This window comes from Hippocampus zosterae, chromosome 18 (assembly GCF_025434085.1).
Source record: "Hippocampus zosterae strain Florida chromosome 18, ASM2543408v3, whole genome shotgun sequence".
Taxonomy (NCBI): domain Eukaryota; kingdom Metazoa; phylum Chordata; class Actinopteri; order Syngnathiformes; family Syngnathidae; genus Hippocampus; species Hippocampus zosterae.
In genome coordinates, this window is record NC_067468.1 from 11,776,314 (window position 1) to 11,793,999 (window position 17,686).

The 17,686-nt window shown below is 44.1% G+C and overlaps 2 protein-coding genes and 1 long non-coding RNA gene across 7 annotated transcripts in view; 1 reads left to right on the plus strand and 2 right to left on the minus strand.

The window, feature by feature from the left end:
• Positions 1–15,152, minus strand: part of pdlim5b (PDZ and LIM domain 5b) — a 29,758-nt gene extending 14,606 nt beyond the window's left edge. The window contains exons 1-3 of the mRNA XM_052051769.1: positions 14,986–15,152; positions 10,825–10,930; positions 210–361 (exon numbers count right to left, since the gene is read on the minus strand). Of these exons, the coding sequence (XP_051907729.1) occupies positions 210–361; positions 10,825–10,923 (251 nt within the window). The 5' untranslated portion in view covers positions 10,924–10,930; positions 14,986–15,152. The remainder of the gene's footprint in view (positions 1–209; positions 362–10,824; positions 10,931–14,985) is intronic.
• LOC127591551 (uncharacterized) lies at positions 1,811–4,635 on the plus strand. Its single transcript, XR_007959901.1, has 2 exons — positions 1,811–2,050; positions 4,459–4,635. It is a non-coding gene; the product is annotated as an uncharacterized LOC127591551 (long non-coding RNA).
• Positions 15,153–16,163: 1,011 nt separating the features above from the next.
• opn4xa (opsin 4xa) overlaps positions 16,164–17,686 on the minus strand; it is a 33,930-nt gene continuing 32,407 nt past the window's right edge. For 3 of the 5 annotated variants that reach the window (XM_052051655.1, XM_052051657.1, XM_052051654.1), the window contains one exon: positions 16,164–17,619. The gene's annotated coding sequence lies outside the window, so the exon portion shown is untranslated. The remainder of the gene's footprint in view (positions 17,620–17,686) is intronic. The other 2 variants (XM_052051658.1, XM_052051656.1) reach the window with 1 other exon arrangement.

Sequence of the window (17,686 nt, forward strand, 5' to 3'; positions counted from 1 at the left end):
ACAGATTTGGGTCCTGTACATGAAGCCGCCCGCTAAGAGCCTGTCTCCGTTGCTAATTAAGAGCGGGAAAAGGCAGATGTTATAATAATACATACGGCAGGCTATTTCTTCTGACATAATTGAAGACAATAAGACGCAGGCCGGTCTCGAGTCAGAGCAGGAATTCCAAAGGTGAACCCACTAAAACTTGACTATTTGTTGGCGATTACCTCTGTAGATTTAGGCTGAGATTGCCCGTGCAGGCTTTAATCTTGTTCTGGGCTTCGAGGTGGCTCATGTTTTCAGCGGAGATGCCATTTATGGCGAGGATGACGTCTCCGATGCTCAACTTGGCTTTGGCTGCCTTCCCTCCATCCGTCAGCTGTGAGGTAACATGCAAAAAAAAAAATGAAGGAAATGAGTTCTCATTCGCATCAAAGATTACAAGATGTTGTCACTAGCGGCATAGCAGTTCATTCGCTTGACGTCTGCGTAGGCAGCGCGGTTTTATGTTCCATGGCTGTGTAAATGCAAGTATGTCTGACTTCTGTCTCTTTCCGCCAGGTGATTGACCGACGGCCAGTCTCGAGCGTCGTCCCGTCTGTGGTTGACTTTGTGTTCTGTCTTCAATGTTGCTAACTTAGCGTCTTTTCTTTTCTGGCTCCGGCAACATTTAAAAACAGAACCTAGCAACCATGCTAACAGTGGTCCTAATGTGAGCAACATTTTTTTTATTTCCTGCCTGTTTGCAAACACATGATGTCAAAAACACTTCCAGTCCTGTAATTTATCACAATGAGAAGCTTGTACACGAAGGTGTGGCGACGGGGCAGCTCACATGTCATGAATCACTCGACGCACCAAACATGTACGGCCATGCTGGTTGCCATCATGTGGGAACAGAAAAGAACACTCCCTACACACGACTTTTTGCTCGCTTTGCGCCGTCATATCTATGCGTGGCATCTTGCAAGCATGAAAGGGCGCGGGCGGCGGGCATTTCGGCGCAGGTGTACTCATGTTGACAAGCCCAACTGTCGTCATCGCTTCCCGAAGGCGTTGAAAAGCAGACGGCAGAGTCGTTGACAAAGTCATACTTGGGTGTCATTAAGTCAACGTCATTCGGCAAATCTTCACAAAAGGCTGAGAACATGGCCAAGTATCGGGAGACAGGTTTTAAAAAAAAAGGTCTTCGTTGTAAAACCAGGGCACAAAATATGACCAGCAGGATTAGGCGATCGCTCTTTTTTTCCCTTTTCATACTTGAAGAACAAAAGCAATCATAGCGTTGACATCCTCAATAAAATAAAGTAAATAGGAAACATTTTAACTCATTCACTCCCAAAGACGTTTATAAACGTCTTTTCAGACTTGGTCCAGAATTGGCTGGTACTGAATGAGTTAAACTGATTGCAGACTGTTTATAAGTTTACCATCGTGTCATTTATTGCGTTTGTGGCATTTTTAAATGTGTGTAAAAGTGTAATTTACTTTTGGGAAAGTAATTTTTTCTTTTTCCTAGCTAAGCTTTTAATGGTTTTTCCACCGATTAAGTCAATTGAGCCATTAGTTTGTTTTTTTTACCAAATTGACACCTTTTCTCTCACAGCATTCAGCTTGGCTCATGTAATCGTTTCCATTGTTGTAGGAAAAAAAAACGGACAATGGGGTGAAAACAACGCGCTATTGTGTTCTACTTCACAAGACCCCCAAAAGAAGGGAAATTGAGCTGGATGGAATGAGGAAGTGACAGAGGTGGAGGCCAAAACTTGCAGGGGCTGTGACTCATTTCTTTGGAGTCATTTGGTAGCCTCCAATGGGCGACGCCAAGTTATGTAAGAAACACAAAAGTCACGGAAACCTTCCCTAAGTGCTCATCGTGAAGTGTTAGCGACCACCGCATCGGCGAGTACAATGCCTCAAGTGACTCATTGTCTCTTAACGGCTTCTATGCCCTGACTCATGTCCTAGCGAGAAAACGGCTTTTTGCACCTCCCAGGATACCGGCAGCCGCTGACTGAAAACAAGAAACTTAACGGTAGAGGGGCAAAGAAAAGCAGCCCAAAGACTGGTGACCTTTGTCTGAACTCTCAGTATTAGCATGTTTGTGGGTTGTGAAGCTAATGGGGAGTGACAAAGAATTCTCCGCTTTGGTGGGACAAAAAAAATATATATCTATGTGGAGCCATATAAGGTAAATTTAAAGCAAACTATTTGCAGGGCACGAAGGAGAAAACATCTGTCAAGTTCTCAGAATGTGAAGTGTTTAATGGCCAGGCTGCGGTGAACTCGGTCTTGCAGGAATTTTTGGAGGCAGTCTTTCTCACAAAGATGTGAAGCAAATGCATGTGACTGGCTGGTGGAATCCCAAATGAAATCGGAATGACAAAGAAACAAGAACTGGAATTTTGGCTGATATGTCCTGAAGATGTCAAAGAGGAGGACGATGTTTTGTTTTGGGGGGGTTTTTTCCCCCCAATGTGGTTTTGATTAATATCAATTGAGGAAAGCAATTTGAGTTCCAACAGGGACACGAGTCATGAAACGGAACTGACATTTCAAAGGGCAAAAAAGGTTAAATTTGACTTTCAACGGGCTTCAAAGTCATTTTGATGACTTTGATTCCTACTTGAGTAGGAAATAATACTGAAGAAAGTCGTATTGGACAATTTGGATATATCAGAAAAAAAAAAATCGCACTTTTGAGGGGTTTTGAATCACAAGAGACCATTGCATGCCAGACCTAAGTTTGGAAAGCAAGTTTAACTCTGCATGGGTTTTATTTTTATTTTTTTCTCTTTGGTTTTGGAAGAAGAAGGGCGGCCCGGTAGTCCAGTGGTTAGCACGTCGGCTTCACAGTGCAGAGGTACCGGGTTCGATTCCAGCTCCGGCCTCCCTGTGTGGAGTTTGCATGTTCTCCCCGGGCCTGCGTGGGTTTTCTCCGGGTGCTCCGGTTTCCTCCCACATTCCAAAAACATGCATGGCAGGCTGATTGAACACTCTAAATTGTCCCTAGGTGTGAGTGTGAGCGTGGATGGTTGTTCGTCTCTGTGTGCCCTGTGATTGGCTGGCAACCAATTCAGGGTGTCCCCCGCCTGCTGCCCGAAGACAGCTGGGATAGGCTCCAGCACCCCCCGCGACCCTAGTGAGGATCAAGCGGCTCGGAAGACGGAAGGTTTTGGAAGAAAACGTGAAGGGATTTAAGTTTTTTTTTGGGGGGGGGGGGGGCGGGGGGGATCAAGTCTCCCGTGTTTTTCATGCAAATATTTACTGTCATGATGAGTGAAGACATAGCCTCATGATGGATTGTGTCGCATTACGATGTGCGTCCAAATTAGGGGTTGCGCAACCACTTTAGAATCACAAACCAAGGACCCCCTGTCGTCTTGTCCGACGAGCCGATAGGCATGATATGTTATCAAAGTATTTTGTGTTTTTACTGTGCTTGACCTTTCTTTTTTTTAATGCTTATGCAACAAGAAAGAATTTTAAAAACAAAACAAATAATGATGCTCAAGCCAGATGAGGTGGCTTGGGCATCTGATTCGGATGCCTCCTGAGCGCCTCACTGGTGAGGTGCTCCGGGCATGTCCCACCGGGAGGAGACCCCGGGGAAGACCCAGGACACGCTGGAGAGACTATGTCACCCAGCTGGCCTGGGAACGTCTCGGGATCCCCCGGGGAGAGCTGGAAGAAGTAGCTAGGGAGAGGGAAGTCTGGGCTTCCTTGCTAAAGCTGTTGCCCCCGCGACCCGGCCCCGGATAAGCGGTAGAAGATGGATGGATGGATGGAACAAATAATGGCCATTCATCATTACAGTTTAGACTGCATGATGAATAAATCAAACATAGCAGGTACTCAACCACCGCCCCCCCCCCAAAAAAAAACCCCGAGGTGAACCAGTTCCCCAGATCAGCCTCCTAAAGAGTTTTCCACTGTAACGTCTTAACAGCTACAATACTTAAAGGTCTCACCGAGGGAGCACAAAGGCTGCTGAGAGACTTTGTGTTACGTTGGCCAAACGTTTTCAGATCGCTGACGAGTGTGTGAAAGGGATTCAAGCCGCGTGAGAGTCGCTGCTGTGGTCCCTCTCTCCGCACCGGCTGACTGCATATTTGAATTGAAGAATACTGCCCCATACGTGATTTATCGACTAAGAATCCCGCTTCGAAGCGCCATAACGATGATTAAATTCGGAACCTACGATGCACTTTGATGTATGCGTACTCTCCCACTTGTACGGACAACCGATGGCTCTTCCTGCACACGAGATCCCACTAAAAACAGTTTAACGGGGCTCAAATAAACCCAGACAGATTAACGGCCTCCCAACATGTGTCTTCAATTCATCTTGAGCAAATACAGCTTTAAAAAGAAAAGTGGTTACTTAGATTTACTTCGGGGGGAAAAAAAGTGAAAAATCACACACAATAAATGATTTGTTTGTTTGTAATGTTTTTTTGTTTTTGTTTTCAACAGCTCAGATATACGACTCTCCAGAAAGCCTTTGTGGAGTACACTGCTGCCAAAATGGAATTCTTCACGATGCAATCGAGCGCTGTATTTCAAAAACCGAGGGACTTGCGGGGACTCCTTCACGCAATAGAGAAAGGAGAGCATTTAAAAAATGGATGAATGACAGCATTTCCTTCAAAAGAGGACACGGGCAAACAGATGCGAGAGAGCACATCATCATTTGGAATGTGCCTAATCTTTCCCGCTGCGGCACTTCCTGCCTCCCGCCGGTGAAAGCGAGGCATGAGGAAGAGGGCCGCTCTGGTCTCGCAAAAAGGGGAAGTCGTGTAACGGGAAGTGCTTTGCGATACCCCCCAAGATGCGCGCGCCGTCAACGTCAACCAAGATGGATGGCCTTATATGGAAGAGGACCCGCGTGCCTAGCGTGATGTCATCGCAACGGGAGTGAAAGCAGGTTGACTCGCCCTCATGGCTGCTCACACACATCCCACGCGTCTCTAGATCTGTGCTTTTTATTTTTTTTAATCATCTTGTGACTGTTAAATTGCCTTCCTGCAACCAGCATTTCGTCTTTCTTTAATGGAGGCCGAAACCGTGGACGGCAAACAATGTCCACATAAGTTTAGCAATTATAATCATCATATGCTATACGTACTAGCGAGTCCACTAAGTTATAGTGACATATCATATCATATATGTAATAAACCCCTTCCATCAATTGAAAATATATCATTATAATATTAAACAATACACTCAGTTTGGAAATTGATTCATGTTGCTGAGTGAAAGTACACCATGTGCTAAATAAAGGCTAACATTAGCCAAACAAAATGTCCACCCGGTCAGCAAGCTCACATATTTTTCTCACGTGATCTACTTGCAGTAAATTTATCGATAAAGTGTGTGGCATTAAATAGATACGAATTTGTGAGCAATGGAAATTTTCCTCGCGGTGATATTGACTCTATGTCACAAGCTACAAGTTTATGCTAACGTTTTGGAGGCAAGACGGCGAAGTTCAACCATAACCTGCAGTATTTAAAATGTGACTTTGGACTGGACTGATATAGGCCAATGAGTTGGTTGAACATGGATCAGATGGCCCGCGACACTGATGAGGACAAACGGCATAGAAAATAGATAGATTAGGTTATATTTAAAAAATATATTTTTGGGGTTTTTTTTTCTAATGTTCTTTGCTTCACTGGGCATCTAAGTGGTTAACTGTAGGTCTATGTAGTTTAAAAATAAAAATGAAATCATACTTTGCCAGAATTTATTGGTTATCTTTAAGGGTTTCGGACATTTCATTTCCACAGCGTTCAAACCAAAATTTGTGGCCTAAGCATGACTTTTCATTGGAAATTCGATTACATTCCCACGGCAACCGGTTGATACGGCTCATCTATGCTGCGTCATCTCAACCCACCGGGATAGTGCCCATTATTAAGCACTTCTAATATCTTTATTTTTTGTCTGCAGCGTTAATTACATAAATGAAGAGGCCGAATGCAACAATACAGGGGGCGCCAAACGCTTTTCAGCATTCAAACGTCCCAATTAAGAGCTCAAGAAAGGGACGTTCAACGCACGGTTGTCATGGTTTGACGACAGCCTCTTATTACTTCAATGAGGCCCTTGGAAAAGCCGCGGTGCCCAGCCGACCTTAAACAGGAGCGCTTTAGTCCAATCGCCATGACGACACAAACAAAACAACACAAAAGCAGCGCGACCCCGCGCTTGAACGCTCAACGCTCTGTAGTCCGGTCAGAAACATCCCAGACGAGATGAAAGGACTGGAGGACTTGAGTGGGAATTCCATTGCAAGATCCAATCTGGAATCTTTTTTTTTTCCCCCCTCCCCATGGCGCTCTTCATAACACGATGTGTATGAAGAGCTTGTGTGACAGGAAAACACTCGGGGGAGGCGAAGACAGAGCACAGGCTGCCATCGCGGCAAAAAGAGTTCATTTAATTGATCTCCTGGCAAGTGCGCCTGCTGTTGTTGGCTAGTTGAGCCGTAACGGTCAGCGGTGGCTCACTGCTCCCCATCCCCTGTGTTGACAGACGCACAATTGCGGTTAATGGGCCTGTAAAAAGTGGGAGCAGCTATTTATAGACTGGGCAAAGTGGTTGTGTTGCGGAACTTGTTTGAGTGCGGGGCTGGGGGGGAGGGGGAATTAGGCTTGCCTAACCCCTTGTAAATTACCCTACATTGCTGCTAGTGTGGCATTGAAAATTTGGCAAACGTCTACAGCTCCCGCTCGCATTTCAAGCGTCTCCGGCCTTGCTTCTGCCCACAAGTAACCACATCAAATAGCGGCAGCATGTCCCAAGCATGCAGGCCGAGTTCCAGTTCGTTGAGCTTTCCTTCGTTGGACACTCATTAGAACTTAGCACGAAATTATTTTAGGAATCAACCGAGTTGCGTTTAATGAGTTCATGAGAAGTGCTGAAACTGGAAGCGCAGATATCCGAGTACGCATGCAGACTATTGCAGAGGCTTCAGTTGTGTAATAGCAACCACTCGGTGGTTATTTATTTTGGCTTTAGCCATGATTGAAAGCAGATGACTTCAGCATAACCTCGGACACTAGACAGATCATATTGGGAGGCCACTAAAGACATAGCGGTAGAGATGACACATAGTAGGTAAGAGTAACAGGCATGGTGACCAATCGCACAAAATGAAGAGATTCCAAAAACATGGACAGAGTGGCAGACATTGTGTTGTTTGGCAACAGTGCAAACATACAAGTTATTTATCCCAGTGCTCTATTGGGGATTTTTTTTGGCAGCCTGTTATTGTTTCTAGGTCCAAATTGAGCCACGGTTTAGGCCTTGCCCTCATATGGTGATTTCTTTTGGTTTGGTGTAAAGATATTTACAAACTATAAATATCCATCATTCTTGCAGTGGGGTGGGGACTGGGGGGGTACGTCTTGTTTTGTTAGCCTAAAGCTAACAAACAATGCCATAGACAGGCAAACAAATAGCGTCGGTGTTACCATTTAAGCAACAGGTACTTGAAGACAAACGGTAGAGCAACACATGTAGACAGACAATAACACCCACGGGTATACATTATTTCTCCTCTGAGACGAATATTATTGTTACATCGGATCACCTTCGTGCAGTTTCAAATTTGTGCATCATTACATCAGCACACTGAATCTCTCACAGTGCAGTCAAAAACAGACTCACTGGGATTGTTACTATATCAAACCAAATACCCCAATTGAAATGAATTGAAATGCAACTAATCCGTTCCATTTTTCATGTGATGGTCAAGGGATATTTTCAAATCCCAAGAGCTAATGAATGTTGACTTTGCATATTTTCCCAGTGGAATATATTTGAATAAGCGCTAACACGAGGGGAAGTCGGAAAATAACTGGAAGTAATTAGGTCTTTAAATCATCCATACAGTACTGCGGGTACTCAGCATCCCATTCACAGAGCAACTCCACATATACTTGTGATAAATACCGACAATTTTGAACAATGTCTTGTCATGTTGTGACGCAAGGATACGCATATACAATACAATACAATACATGCTGATTATATATATATATATATATATATATATATATATATATATAATTTATTAATATAATAAATAATAATTTAATTTATAATTTAATGATTTATATGTATATATGTATACATTGCGATACCCTTTCTGCGGTTTGCACTCTACACGATCTATCTGGCATAATTCAGCGGACATAATCAAGTGCCCGCTGCCATGCGGTGAATGACATCACAATTCTTTGGAGGAACGCCAGAGAAGACTCAACCCATTCTTCCTTCTTCATCCTGAAAGTGCGAGCGGATTCTATTTTGCGTCGCGGGTGACTGACGAACCGTGAAATAAGCTTGCGGTCCGGACAATTTTCTACTCACTCATCAAATGCAGGAAGTAAATGAATGTTCAAATCAATGGCAGATGTTTCCTTGTGTCAATTATAAGCTTGCTTTCCGGATATACGGGGTCACCGTTGAGTAAACTGAACAATCACTTTGGATTGATCTCATGCAGAGGATCAACACAGATCCCGCCGACATTTTTTTAGAGTTCGGGTTGGTAGTCCGATGGATTTTAACTGATTTTTTTTCAACCGGTTCAGACCATCAGTGCTCGCACTTCCCATTTGTTTTGTTTCCAAACACGATTTGACCTTAAACTACAGCCGACGCATGATCATTGCCCCCAAACTACCTAGAGATGATCTCGGCCTTCACATTAGGTATAACATATAACTCATCTTTGAGGGATTCTTCTCCCACGGAAGAACTTAAAATCAAATCGCCCATTGCGACAACCCACGTCAGGACCGATAAGCCTCCGTCATATTGGAAAAAAAAAACAAAATACAGCTCAAAATTGCCTTGCATCCTTGCCTTTACATCTGATGTGGCGGTTGTATTTCAGATAAGAAAAACAAACAAGAGGAAGGCTCCTTTCCTGTCAAAAAAGACAACAACCGGAATGCTGAACCGTTCACTGGCGGGAAAATATGCAAGGGACTGAGCACACCAATGATGGGGGGGGGGGGGGGGGGGGGGTATCACGACTTAATTATAAAAGAAAGTCGAATTTAAAGTTTCAAATGTTCAACTTAACAGACACCGGCTACACTCCCTTGCCAACTCAGCTGACTGGTATTATTTTTAACCCTCCCCCCGGTAAAACATGACAGTCAGTCACTATCACAGCTTGGAGTCAAGTTCCTGACAACTTGTCAAAAATTGACATTGTCAAACTAATATGGCGTCCATCGACACGTTTCTTTACCAATGGCGTATAGACGGCAAAGAATGCTGCTACTCAGATCGGCATGCCGGCGTGACAACATCATGCCACGCATTCCAAGTTTATCAAAGTGGAAGTGGGGACATAAATAGACGCAGCTCCGGGGTGGTGGGGGGGGGGGGGGGGTCGCTCCAATCACGTCGGCAACTTTTTGTATTCGAGTTGATGGGAAAGAGTTCCTCAAAAGAAGGGCCGTCCGTCTTCAAGTTGTAACCGATGCTGCCGGGGTCAAATCGACCGCTGGCGACCTCGGCTGTGACTTTGAGCTTCCAGCTTCATAACAGGAAACGGTCAACTAAATAACGGAGCTCATTTTGCAGCGGCAAGCATCGGATCCTCCTTTCATTCTCGGAACAATCGAGCGTGTTGCACTTCTTGCCCTCACACCAGGAAGATAAACAGTCGAACTATGTATAGAATAGGCAGCCACCTCTCCCTTAATATTTCTCGAAAATTATCCGGCCCCTACGGTTGATATAGTTATTACCGAGACCACAGCAGCTTTCTGAAGTTTCCATATCGTATGAGGAGAAATTTTAGATGCTAAAAGTGCAGACCCAGTACTTAAAAGTATTTCGCTGCGGGCCAAGTTCCAAGCGTGATATCCCCCCCCCCCAATCCCCCCGCATTTAAATGACCAAAATGACAACAAACATTGGTTCCTAGGAGGAATCCATTATAGTTGGTAAATGCACGGGGGAACTTATAGCATGGTCAGACGATCCCGATGGAATTTCCAGACTTACAATTTAATTCGTCCGGTAATCCGGCGAGTGACTCAATCCAAACGGTACTCGTATATTAAAATCAATTCCCCCCCCCCCCCATTTAAATGAATTTGAAAAAGCCATAAATCCACTCCAACTCCCACCCCAAAAAAACCCACATTTTCTTTGTTACATATTTCTTATTAAAGGAAAACAGCACTATATATTAGTAGATTGTATATAATAATAATAATTTTAAAATAGACTGGACGGCCCGGTAGTCCAGTGGTTAGCACGTCGGCTTCACAGTGCAGAGGTACCGGGTTCGATTCCAGCTCCGGCCTCCCTGTGTGGAGTTTGCATGTTCTCCCCGGGCCTGCGTGGGTTTTCTCCGGGTACTCCGGTTTCCTCCCACATTCCAAAAATATGCATGGCAGGCTGATTGAACACTCTGAATTGTCCCTAGGTGTGAGTGTGAGCGTGGATGGTTGTTTGTCTATGTGTGCCCTGCGATTGGCTGGCAACCGATTCAGGGTGTCCCCCGCCTACTGCCCGGAGACAGCTGGGATAGGCTTCAGCACCCCCCGCGACCCTAGTGAGGATCAAGCGGTACGGAAGATGAATAAAAATAGAATATAAAAAAATAAATGGTTTCATATAAAGAGCCATAACTGTACGTGGGCCCAACTTGGCCGTATAAATAATAAATAAAATCATCCAGGGACAGTTCGAAGTCAAGGTACCGCTCTTCTTTCTTCTTTTAACAGCGAACGCCACACACGCGCAGCACGGATGGGCCACATCGCCCCAGGAGGTTACAGAGGAGTCGTACGCGCCACTCACCCGTGAAATAGTGAGGGGAAGACCGAAGTCCTTCCCTCCTTGTAGCCTGAAGCCCCACGGAGCCGAACCAGCCAGAGTGACACTGTAGTTGCTGCTCATGATTCACCTGAGGGACAAACGAGAAGTTTGGATGAGATATTATAAACAGGAAGCCATTGATTGGCATCACCAGATTGTGGCATCAACCCAAATTTTTTCTTCACAAGAATATCTTCTATGCTGCCCTACTAGTCTAACCATAGCATTCTGATTAATATTGCGTACGCGGAGTCAAAAGTCAAGCAGTAAAAGTAGGAGAGAAGATTTGAATGCATCAATGTACACACACAAAAAAAAAAGTTTACGCACCGGTTATGCGCACAAATGAGACAGTGCCAAATGTGAGACACATGTGCACTACTCACATATTTCATGCACGATTAAATTTCACCGGTTTAAGGCCCTCTTTTTTTTGCCATGCACCCCCCCCCCCCCCCCCCCGACTCCCACTCCTGAAAATTGCAAGCGGTGAGACAAGGTTAAGTGCTGTCACATGTTTATGCATTTCTTGTTGAAGGCTTCAAAAAAAAAAAAAAAAACTCGTCATATTTACACAACACCGCTTGGTTCTTAATACGTCGGCGTGAGACTTTTATGACGGCGTTTAAATTTAATGCAAACCGCAGCGCTTGTGGAATGAGAGGACCTGTGACCTGCGCCGACAGGAAGGGTGGAAGCTGACATGAAAACATGACATCAAAGGCCAAGTCATTAGCGTTATACGTCGCGCACGGCTCGGCGTAATTACACGGAAAAAGGGCAACGCCGGGGTCGGCTTTTCAACAGACATGCACGGAAAACCAGTGGGAAGCAGAATCCTCTGATCATACCAAACTGTCACAGGTTTGGAACCTACCCACGGCTTTTACACGGAATCCCAGAATGGCAGAAAATTGCTTTTTTTGGCGTGAAGTGGATTATAAACGGAGTGAAGAGACGTAACATACTTTGGCAAGGACTCGGTCATGAATAATAATGCCTTGTCATCTCCGCAGAATGTCACGAAGCGGTTTTAAGTGCCTCCCTCGGGGTCACCGAACCACCTGTTGTGGCCTGTCACCTGGTCAGCCTCAACATGGTGGCCCGGAGGTACTTTCAAGTCACCAATGGAAGGAGAGGCTCCGAGAAATTATATCATGTGTGAATTATAGTGAGGACGTGAACACCTGGGAACCACAGAGATGAACTATTCTATTTATATCGCTTGCTTTTACAATCGAGATATCCAAACACTAATCCACTTTCACACACACACACAGACGCATACGCTCAATGTGCATGTCGAGAACGAAATGTCGTGTGACCTTCATATGAGGCAGGACAAAGACTGCATTTCGAGTGGATTGTATTTCCCAGTAGTTGTTAACACGGCTGACCTCGACACAAGTTTCACTGAGCTAGAAGGGCCCGACTATTTTGTTTGTAGGAGTCATTTTGTGCTAAGTATGTTGACTCGTTGCAAAACAGGAAACGCGGCTAACGCAACTCCACAGGGTCTCCCACTCGGCACTCAATACGTGGCCACGCTTACCCTTGGTTGTCATGGTAACAAAAACCTTACTTGACCTTTCATGTCATCAATTCACGGTTCAATTGCATTTATTTTAGCATTTGGCTAACCTCAAAGATGGAAAATATTTATGTAAAATAAATATGATACTGTTTATTGTAAAACAGATTCATTTACTGCTGCTGGTGTTAAAAACAAATACACACTCACACCCAAAAAAAAAAAAAAATCACAATGAAATTATTTTTCAAAAGCTGTCCGCCCTACATATGACATATGACAGATGACTATTTATGGATACAGTACAAAAATGTGAGTTATTCGCGTTAGAGTCCCGCAGTATTGCATTTCGTAGCCCGTTGGGACATGAGGCACTTTAAAAATCTCGATAAGAAGAAAATTGCATAACAACACATCACGTCGAACCCACATATCATTTCACATACTCCCTAATATGGAGAAGACAAACTCTACGTTCATGTCGCGACTTGCTTTGCGACCATCGACGGTATCATGCGTCGACATGAGCGGCCACGCCTACGAAATGTTGATGAAAGAGTGGAAGGGAGCGAAGTGCGGCGGTTATATTCAACAGGCGTCAAAAGGCGAGCAGAGCGAGTCCCAGCTCACTTTTCCTGGCTTGCCTCCACTTCAGCCTTATCTTGTGGAATGGCAGATTACTGCACTTTATATTTCAGCACTTTCACACCCAAATACAATGGAAATTAAAAAAAATTCTGTATGCACTGTGCTAAAAAAAAAAAAAGGCCTCTACTACTACAGCACAATTCATTTGCTTTGCTACACAATTGCAGACACAAAACGAAAGGATCAATTTCTCTCACCCAGATCCACAGCTAACAGAGACAAGTTTAACGTGTTTCTTTGCGGAGGATAAAGAATATATGACTGAATATTGTACTATGCTGTTCTGTGTTGAAATTTTAAAGGGTTTCAACACTGCCGCATCGAGGCTAATAGTTGCCTATGACATTTCCACATTTAAAAATGACGAGGGAAGGGCAGGTTTTGCAATAATGGATTGTCCCGATCCTGCTACTGACTGTGTTAGGTGGATTCCTGAGTTCCACAAGCAATTCTGAATTCACCGGCATCCAGGAATGGCTGTTTTCTGAGCCTTAGAAGTTAGACCGTCTATACTATGCAACCTGAAATACCCGTGGAAATCTGTACCCAATCAAAGTTCCACACATATCTGATGAGTTTAATAAAGCTATAAAAATCTGCCGGGCCATTCAAACAAAATCATCCCAAGTGCTGTTCGCATTAAAACCTTGTGAAAAACTGAACGTAGTCTATCAAGTCCAATTGAGCACAACAGTGTTGACTGTATACATCAGTCAAAGCTTTGAAGTTAATGCCCCATTCTATTGTGTGCGCCAGATTGCCTTCGGGAAGTATTGATTAAAAAGAAAACATCTGAGCGAGTTTCGGTGGCTGATCTCATACATCGTGCACATTCCACAACGTGTCAGGTGGCCCGCTTAAATCATTTTATGTCCTTACAGAGTTCATTTCACATTCCATTTACGACTGTTACACGCTGTGTGTTAAAACAGAACAAACAAATTATGTTTTTCTTTCATTAATCAATCCCGCAGTACAACTGACCATTTTTGGCAGAAGTACCTGTTGTTACCTCCAGCTCTCCCGGTGCGGATATGACAGCGTCTGCAAACCTGAACTCGTGAGCCACCGTTTGTATACAAACTGATAACAAGTGATGTATTGAAGCCAGATTCTCAAACTCAACATACTTGTGCCAAAATTCCATTGAGTCAAATCTGACCTCCATCACTGTGTAAAACAGCAGAGGCCACCCTCGACTGTGAGGCTGGATTTACGCTGCATTGTTCAAGTGACATAATTCTCATATTTTTAAACATTTTTTTTAAAATTATTATTTAAAAATAATTATCCATCCTTATAATACAAATAATTTCCAACAGTGGGCGGTGGACTAATGTGGAGGTTAGAGCCCAGCCATGCAAATTAAATGCTGATGTAAAATTAATAATTGCGTTGTATTATTGTTTTGCTCCATATTGTTGAGTTATTTACTTGCAATTTGGGTCTTTGTGCATGTCGGATTGTTTCGTGTGTTCAATTTAAACAAAGACATTATACGTACACCGAGGAACAGACAGGCAAAAAATTGGGCACTTGTACCTGCGATATTTGTATAAAATCGGAACAAAAAAAAAACACCGATGTCTTCAAAACATAAAATGTTCAATATGCACTTCACTTCAGTGGACCAGAAGCGTGTAGCCACACCCCACTTAGAAGAGTCATGAGACAAAAGTCATAATTGGGTTTCTGTTTACTTGTTTACACTAGAATTCAGTTAATACAACTTAGCTAGCCTGTTAAATTACCCAGCAAACCTAACAAAAAACTTCACTTCCCATTGGCTTTCCTCGTGAGACTTAACATAAAACTCCAAAAATGACATTAACATTGCTCATGCTTGTCAATACGACCCATTCAAAGTCGTTCATGTGAAACTTGAAGCGTCCAAAATGAAGCACCACCGAGGCACCACGAGCATAGGCTTCTCCCCGAGAATGATGTTTCATGCCGGGTCTTACCTTGCTTTGCGAAGCCGCTCTCTGCCGGTGCTGGAGGGGGGAGAGAGACGCGTCGGTCCGATCCGTTCTCAGTTTGGAGGGCACTGACTACACTGAGCGGATTCGGCACTTCCGCGTAGACGCCTACCGGTAAGGGGGCGTACTGCAACTGTGAAGGGGGGGTTGCCCTCGGGCGACACTGAGGCAGGCTGGGGCATGGTTGACGGCGTCAATTGAGCAAAGTTGAGTCTCCCGCTCGGAACGTGAGAGGACGGCTCGACTCCAGCTGTTGTTTGGGGAATTTAAAGACCATGTTAATCCCGGGGAGCAGCTATGAAAACCTCGCAATGTAGCCACCAAACTGTCACACAGCTGAAGCAATATTTTAGGTTCAGTTATTTCAGTCACGTTTAATTTGAACGCTTTTTCGTGTTTTTAACACCCCCCACTTAGTTTAAATATCTCTCTCAAATTTACGAGGCATACAGTATTTTCACTTCACAGAATCCCCCCCCCCCCGCCCGCTCTCCACACACACACGCAATGGAGTGTATTATGTATTCTTTTTCAAATACATTTAATTTTAAACCACGTAGACTACACCCAGAATAATTAGAACCCAGTCTAGTAATTAAGAATACTGTAAAGCTGTCGTCATGTATGTATCCATCGCCTGTTGCTTTTCCCATTGTTTCTTGTCTTTTAAAATTGAGAACCTGATGGCTTTGAGTTTTTTTCCAATCAAGTGTAACTTACATCTTCGATCATTCGCAAATACCTTGACCTCACCCCAACCTTGCACATCTTCAGGGGAGCGCTGCACAGTTTCTCCACAAGAGGGCAGAATTTCCCCATACAAACAGCAGTGTTGATGTGTCATGCCAGCAACCAATAGAAAATCATGCATAATGAACTGTATAACTAAGTAACTACACAGTAGCAACTTGCAAAGTACTCACAAAAAGTCGCGGGAAGGCATCGAAGTGGACTTTGTTGGACATTTTCATGGATCAAACACCAATTGTAAACCTTGCTAAGGGCTCGTCTTTGTTTGTATTAAATTGTTTTCACTGTTGAAGCTAGGATTCACAAAATAGTAGGCTATGACTGCATGGACAGAATGTTTCTCTGCTTATAAAGATAAAATATGAACGACGGTCCTCTCGTGGTCACTCAAAAAATGGGCATGCACTCTGTAATAGTGTTGAGCGATTTAATAAAGAGATCTACTAATCACATTTCGTAAAGATGACACAGCCAATACAGTCAATGGAGAGGACACGTTTGCCTTTGACTGTTGCAGGGTCATCTGATTTCAGCTGCATGTGAGCCATGTCAATATATGGCAACAAAGTGATGTTGTTGCCATATATAAGGCTCAGCCCCCCTGCAAATTCCCCCAGTGCAAAGCTACCGGACCGCTGAAGTGTACCAGGTCTTTTTTACGTCAGGCCGTAAGTTATCTCGATGTCTTCATGAACGCCATTTAAATGGTCAGAAATGTGATGATGATGAGACTCGAACCGATTGTAGGAAGTGTCAATGGTGCTCATGGAGTCCTTCGTCCACATGATCCTCCCCCCAATTTGCTTCTCACGAGTCTTTATCCTCGCTGTAACAGTTCACACAAAACACACTGCCGTAAACACGAGATTGATTGGTGCAAATGATTGTACTGTCGGGAGTGTTAAGCGGGAGACTTGACACCCATCGCAGGTTTTAACACCTAACAATGTTTGTTTAGACCGAGTATGGGTACAATTACATACATTTAAGTACTCACCAATACCAAGTGGGAATAACTCCACAAGTGATTATTTTGCATATTTAATGGAGCGTGTCTGTATCTACAGGTATTTGATTGTCTATGCTTTCACTGTCGTTTAGCTTCGCGACTGTTTCTGGATGTGTTTATTGGAAGCGTTTGAGCAAACGTGCACGTATGCGGTAGGGTCATCAGTTTCGATGACGTGTAATTGGCATTTACGGGGTACCGTATATCTGATCCAACTGACGTTGGCGGGCATCCGATACATATCGGAATTGGATCTTTTGGAAGAGGCCTGATTCTACTCTGAAGATATCCAATTCCATGCCCTTTTTTTTATTTTCAGCTACCATGATGCATTGTCCTAATTCTGTCAATTGATAGCAAACAAAATCCGCATTGTGTCTTTTGGACCATGCTGTGTCAATCAATTAAGTAAGGCTTCGAGATCACTGTGGCACTCACAATTTGAGGAAATCTAGTACAGTATTCGAAGTTTAACTTGGGGGGGTGCTGGCGAGGGGGAAAAAAAAAAGTTCCCCTGACTCCAAGACTTGGCTTTAACAATCCAGACTGGACAGTAATAAATCAAGTCAAGATCGCATCTTTGTTTTTCCACAGAGTCCGGCAGCTGGGTCTTTGATTGTGTGGGAATGGACACACACTCAGTGTTTTCCAAAGAGTCTGGCTGGACGGGAGCCGGCGTGACTTTCACTTCTTCTTCCCGCTGGGCTTGCATTGGCCCTCCTTGGTTCATGTATGTCTCTTGAAGAAGACCGAGTCCTTGTCATCAGGCTCCACCTCCTCCCTTTTCCCTCCACCGAGCCTGGAGTGGAACAATGACTCAGGCCACGTGTTTGGAGTGCGCTTGGGTCTACGATAGGGGTCTAGATTTTCAGTGGAGATCTTCATTTACAATTTTATGCTTGACAAGACAATAAGTTTCACTAGATA